Source organism: Megalobrama amblycephala, linkage group LG18, assembly GCF_018812025.1.
Source record: "Megalobrama amblycephala isolate DHTTF-2021 linkage group LG18, ASM1881202v1, whole genome shotgun sequence".
Lineage (NCBI taxonomy): Eukaryota > Metazoa > Chordata > Actinopteri > Cypriniformes > Xenocyprididae > Megalobrama > Megalobrama amblycephala.
This window is the reverse complement of record NC_063061.1, coordinates 25,796,622-25,803,407: the sequence shown is the minus strand read 5'-3', so window position 1 is coordinate 25,803,407 and position 6,786 is coordinate 25,796,622. Positions and strand designations below refer to the sequence as shown.

General features: G+C 38.0%; 1 protein-coding gene across 2 annotated transcripts; it reads left to right on the top strand.

The window, feature by feature from the left end:
* The first annotated feature begins 3,886 nt into the window (after nt 1-3,886).
* rmdn1 (regulator of microtubule dynamics 1) lies at nt 3,887-6,769 on the top strand. Of its 2 annotated transcripts, none has more exons than XM_048165535.1 (10): nt 3,887-4,141; nt 4,353-4,449; nt 4,539-4,623; nt 5,240-5,399; nt 5,472-5,561; nt 5,638-5,693; nt 5,784-5,871; nt 5,969-5,999; nt 6,094-6,227; nt 6,310-6,769. In XM_048165535.1, the coding sequence occupies exons 1-10, from the start codon at nt 4,037-4,039 to the stop codon at nt 6,352-6,354; spliced, it is 891 nt and encodes a 296-aa protein (XP_048021492.1). In that variant the 5' UTR covers nt 3,887-4,036; the 3' UTR covers nt 6,355-6,769. The 2 variants fall into 2 exon arrangements, with proteins under 2 accessions (XP_048021492.1, XP_048021491.1); XM_048165534.1 differs by having other exon boundaries at nt 4,536-4,623.
* The last annotated feature ends 17 nt before the right edge of the window (nt 6,770-6,786 follow it).

The following is a 6,786-nucleotide window of genomic DNA, read 5'->3' as shown; positions in this document are numbered from 1 at the left end:
AGGCATTTTAATTGACTAAATCACGCAGTGAAAGCGTGCAATCTTAATATACACGTGCACTAGTCTAACCTACTAGTCTACATCACTAGTGCATGCGTGCACTCAATGAGTGTGTTTTGTTAGTTTTTTAAAAAGTGAGGGACATACTCGATAATATCAGATCGTTAAATCAACAATTACGATATCATAGACGATATATATCGCACACCCTACAGCACTGGCCCGATCGGGCAAGTGACCGTTCTGTCTACTGTCCCGAGCGTCGTTCACACTGGCCCCGGGCCATCGGGCAGTCCTTATTGTCGAGCCCTGCTGTGTTCCGAAGATGAACGGAGGTCTTACGGGTTTGGATTTTTGGGTGAACTGGCCCTTTAAGGGTGAAACAGCACCAAGTCGAATCGAATAAAACTCTTTCGACGATGTTGGAAATGATGAAACACGGGCACTGTGGCATTCCCCGGGCAACAGTGTCAACTACGTTTTTGGAATGATTTAGTCAGATGACGTCAGTCGCAATAGAATTGATTTTAAAACCGCAATAGCAAACACCAATTTTAAAGAAATATTATTTTAAGCGTAGGCATGCCACAGTTAGGAAAACCAATGTCTTAAATATATTTTATCATTCATCTGTATAATAAAAAAAACATGAGATCTCATAATTTTGGATCCATGGCCAATCATAATCATAATCTCTAGTAATGACAGCATTTGTGATATAATGATTTCACAGTTTTGGAATTTCTCTCTATAATAATAATAATAAAAATCTATTAACCAAGATGGAGTGACTAATATCATATCTTTACCCTCCATTTTCTATTAAAGAGAACTCTGTAACACACATGAGAGCAGAGTCTAAACTCTCTTCATTGCACAACATTAGTTAGTGAATTCAATGTCCTCTAAGTAAGTCCAGACCCAGTTTTAACTGAATGTCAGTCAAGCAAACATTTAACTTCCATTTCATAAAGGGTTGGACTGGTGCTTATTGACAGAAAAGTGCAGTAGGTTAACAAAATAAAGAACTGCTAAGAGACAAGTGAATTACCAATTTGTAAGTTGTGATGACAAGTCCAAATTTGAGGCATTCTCTGCAGTGATCACAGTAAAGGCAGCACCTGCACACGAGGACGTCCCCCACTCGTATCATCAGTCAGTTGAGCCTGTTTGGCGGTTTTAGTGTCTCTCTTCATCCAGTGCGTTGGGTCTCTCAGTCTGTGATGAGGATCAGGTGGAGCATGAGGTTGACTCTGAATGCAGCCGTCTTTCTCTCTCTGCATCTCATGCAGGATGTTTCCATTGTTGTTTCTGCATTAACTCAGTCTTTTCGTTGGAAGCCCTCAGAAGTGTCAGCTTCCTCTTTCAGGGGTTGGGCTGAAAGTCCATCAACCAGGGCCTGCGTTTCTCTGCAGCCTGGGTCTTTGAGTCTCTTTCCCCCACTGGCATGCACAGTCCATTCGCTCTTGTTTGTGCTGGGACAGCTTCTTCTGGAAATTGAACACTCAGAGAATGGCATAAATCAAATTGACCCCACATAAATTGTCATCACAATTGTATATGAGCAATCTGCTCTGCTTTTCCTTAATTTTAGGAGTCTCATCCAATTGACAACAGCTGTTCTGTATTTTATTTTAATAAAGCAAGTTCTTCTTTGCAAAATGCAGGAAAGAGCAAACTAAACTATTTTTAATTATCTGAACATATTATAAATAATCCTCACAAATACATCAAAATCAAAATAAAATAATATTTTTAAAATAAAATTTTAATTTAATTTTAGTCACTCAATCCTAATCTCATTCACCACAATGCAAAAGTTATTTCCATTAACACATACTAAAATCTCTACAATAGATCAAACTTCAAGCTGTCCACCAGGGATTATGAATACATATTTCAGACGTCTTCAGATCACAGATAGCAGGATATAATAAAACTATATTTTTGCTTCATTCAGTTAATATTGTACTATTTATTTTTAACTAGCTCCACATTTCATGTATATAGTATATTTTTAACCTTTAACCTACTGAGACCATGCATAAATGAAATAATAATAAAAAAAAAAAAACTCTTCCGCAGAATTATCTAAATACAGTTGTACATATCATATTACTTTAAAGATAGCAGCACACTGATCTAACACAGCTGGGGCAGAACAGAGCAGAAAAAGCAACATGGTTCAAAACTGACTTCACTTCATCAAAGTGACGTGGAGGGAATAGTGAGTGGCAAATAGCCATTAGTTGAATTTGTAAGCCTTTTTACAATCCAGTCCAATCTCCTTTATAAGACGGACATCCACGTACAAAAATAATTGCTGATGTACTGCTCTGCTTTGACACCCACTCTGACAAGATCGAGTTATGTAGGAAATTTACAAATTTATTCAGCATTTTAGGTTTTAGTGCCTTGCAAGGACTTCACTATACAATAGAATAGGTCATGAACGAGTATAACTTCATCCATTAGATAAAACACTCAAAGTAATTCAAAATATGTGGCTAAACTCAATGTAATGTTTTTCTTCTTCATACAATAAATTCTACAAATTTGCACAATTTAAATTTCTGCTTTCTGGATTTAGACAAATTTCAAACTCTTGGTTTTAATTTTAAACATTAATTTATTATATTAATAATCAAGCAAGGCCAGTCTCCTGCTATCGTAATTACCGAGCCCTTGACAGAAGCGACCAGCTAACTAACGGATTGACCAAAGGGACTCTTAATGTCTAAACCAGTCTTACCTGCAAACTGGGAACAAGATAGATCATTAATGTCTAATTCAAGTCACCTCCACACCACACTTTTATGCACTTCTGCCGATTAAAGCCGAAATCACTAGAATAATTCAATAATTCAATATTCCAAAGTCCTTAAGAGACTTAAAAAGAACCGGGCGGAAACACCAAAACTGATGCAAAAATGTGAGAAAATGAGATCCAGGCAGTCCAGCAATGATTATATCAGAGATTAAATTTGAATAAGGAATAAATAACAAAATTTATTAATTAAAAATTATAGAGACAAACAAATTCATGAAGTAATTAATAGTTAATAACAAAATCTAGAGTATTGTAAAATCCAGAGTATTGTATCTAATAGATGAAGATCAGAATATACAGAAAGAAGGAACAAAATTAAGACATTTGCAGAATGAAATGAGAGATAGAAGAGAAGAAGCAGGAGAGATGTGAAAAGCAAAAAGAGCAAAGAAAATAAAAGCAAAGGAAAGCTAAGCTATCAAAGACTCAGTCCATTTTATAAGCATAGGAAAACATCCCACTCAAACTTATGTTTTGGTCTAAAAAGAAAAGATCAAATGGATTTATCCATTATCTCATAGACTGGTCAAATGTCAAAAAAAATAGAGGAAAATAGATATAGGGGTTGTTTTGACACCCTTAAGGGAATTTTGCAGATCTTGCATTATCACATGTCTGAAGAAATGATAACAGACATACTTTGATATAAAGGTACATCGAGTTCAAATGAGCAACTGATTCTGAAAACACCATCGCTTCAGTACATGGCAGACGTCCAGTACCTGACCACAACGTGACCTGAACACTGGAACACTTTGAAGAACAACTGAATACAGCAAGCATACGTACTCTTACATATAAAATAAGAATAATAAAGAGTAAATACTTGAAAATATGATGAGGATTAATATATAGAGTAGGAGAACATGAATATATGAAAAGTAATATTGATAAATAATAAGCCATAAATGATTAACATGAAATATGAATAAAATTGCATGAATATTGACCATTTTGGATCCACCACATCTCAACACAAAAACATAGCTTTTTTTTTTAAATTAGAACCAGGCACTATTTTGCGACAAATACGAATCATTTTACGGCAGTGCGCGTGACAGAGCGCCGCCTGCTGGAGGCAAACAGACTTTCAGCACAGCAAACTTTAGCTTCATTAGCCGAACTGACCTGCTCCAGAGCAGAAGCAGAACCAGAACTCGCGTACAGCACAAGAACTGAATAAGAATCTGTTGTCAGGCAGGACTGATGGCGTCCGCGAGTTTATTTGGGGCTTTCAGGCGGTTTGTGAGCAGAAATGTGAAGATAAGGTGGATGAATGAGCGCATTTGGACTTATCGAATCAGAACTTCAGTAAGATCCACATTTTCCTCAGGATTTTTTTTATAAGGATTAAATGAAGAACATGAGTTTAAAGAGAAAGTGTGTGTGTGTGTGTGTGAGAGAGAGAGAGAGAACGAGGTTGTGGGTGAAAGAGCAATAACCTGTGAATGTCAGTCATAGCTGTCATTTCTGACGATTATTAATAGAGTTATTATTATATTTGTGTGTTTGTGACTGTCAGAAGAGAACAGCTTCGCTTCTCGTGGCTGTGACTCCACTGTCATTCCTCATCTACGAGAGAATCACTCATTTCGCATCGGTTCGTGCGCTGGAATCAGGTAATATTGAGCTACAAATAAAGTCTTAGTGCTACTGTTTCTTATTTTTCTCTGTTTCTTATTTTTCAACTGCATCTTTTGTCCAGCAGAAGAAGTTTTAGAACAAGCGGATTATCTGTACAGCTGTGGAGAGACACAGAAGCTCCACCAGCTCCTGCTGAAGCACAAGGACAGGTAAAACTAACCTGATAATGTATAAAAACAGGTAAAACTAACCTGAGTACGTAGGTAATGATGAATCCAGTTCACACTGAAGAAATCAAACTTTAGTATATAGACAATGCAACATTTTCTCATCTCTATCTCCACCTCTTCTGTGAGGTAAAATCCTCTCGATATCCAGGAACTTCATGTCAGACTAAGAAAGTTCGGCAGGCTTAGAGTGACGGTAGATGTGTCATTCTGTCTGTTCTAATGACACCTGTGTGTCCAATGATGCCAACATGAACAGATGATAATGTAGATCACATTGTACCTTCTGGATCTTTGAACTCAAGTCTTTATTGCCTGAGGATATGAAGATGATGAGAACCAGCCAGTCTCAGAAGAACACAAACATCGTGTCAGATGGTGTTTTTGGCCGGTTTCACAGACAAGGGTTAAGCTTGTCCTAGACTAAAATGAATGTTTGAGCTGTTTTAACTGAAAGCAACTTGTACTGCCATATCTTAAAATATCTCACACCAATGATGTTTTTTCTAATGCACGTTTATAAAAAGGTATACATTTCCTAATTGAACGAAGGCCTAGTCTAGAGTTGGAGGATCTCTCGGTTTGCTCTTGTTCGCAGTGACGAGGCAGAGTTTCTGTGGCGTTTGGCCCGAGCGTCCCGTGATCTGGCTTTACTGTCCAGCATCAGTGCGGAGGAAAAGAAAAGACTCATCTACGAGGCCTTCGAGTACGCCAGGAGAGCTCTGGAGAAAAACGAGTCGTCCTTTGCGGCACACAAAGTACTGCATAATTTCTCTGTGTAAATGAGTTGCAGTATTTCAGTGAGTTGATCATCAACCTGTCGTCTGCAGTGGTTCGCCATCTGCCTCAGTGATGTTGGTGATCATGAGGGGATCAAAGTCAAAATAGGAAATTCCTACATCATTAGACAGCATCTGGAGGTAAAATGTTCATTGGGTTAAAGCATCAGTGTTCACCACTCAATGAATGAAACTTCTTTAACGCTCATTTCTACAGCGAGCAATTGAACTCAATCCAAAAGATGCAACATCCATCCATATTCTTGGGTACTGGTGAGTTGTGCTACAAACACAGCGATGTATTTGCACACGACTGTTCCTCTTGAAACCTCCAGTAATACAACAATCGTCTCTTTCTCGCAGGTGTTTTGCATTTGCTGAATTACCGTGGTACCAGCGGAAAGTTGCAGCCGTTATTTTTGCGTCGCCTCCGACAGCCACTTATGAAGAGGTCAGCGAAATGAATAATTCATTATGTGGTTCTCAGAATTGGAAATGTTATTACACTTAAATCAGCACTGAAACTATAAATGTTTCTTCTTCATCAGGCTTTGGCGTTTTTCCTGAAAGCTGAAGAAGGTCCCGTATGATATGAACAAGCACCTTCGTGTTGTTTTTTATTTATTTCACACGTGACTGATTGCAACTTTAACAGTTTAATATTTCAATTTAGTTGACCCAAATTTCTACAGCATGAACCTGCTGATGCTCGGGAAGACGTACATGATGCTGAAGGACGTCCAGCGGGCGGCGCTGTGGCTCACTAAAGCGCGCGACTATCCTGCAGTCACAGAGGAAGACAAACAGGTTCACAATCACACATTCATCAGTCATATTTATCTGTTATATCGTCTACACAGACGTAATGTTCACGTTTGGCCCAATGCAGGTCCACAAGGAAGCGCTGGAGCTTCTGAAGAAACTCAACGGATGATGAGCGGCAGCTCAATTAGTCCCGATGTTCTCGAACCCTAACCCAGAGATGCCTCAACTGTGCTTTGTAATGACTAATTAGTTGATTTGTGTACGATGGAGGTTTGCTATTGAGTATTTTAGACTCTTTAATGTCTGCCATTAACAGAAGCTGAACAGAGGGAAGAAATCTGACCAGTGCTGCTGGATTTCTAGCACTCAGAAACGATGGCATTAGGATGAAACACTTTTTGTTCTGCTTTATTTACATGAATCATATCAAATGTTTTGTCAGGATCTGGGGAGCAATTTTAACAAATTTACATTTGTGCAAATGAATTAAAGCTAAATAAACTAGAATAAATATAAAAGAAACATTTTATGTTGGGCTGTGATGAGATGCAATTGAAAAATCAAAATAAAACCCACTCGCTTCATCATGTTTGTGCTTGAA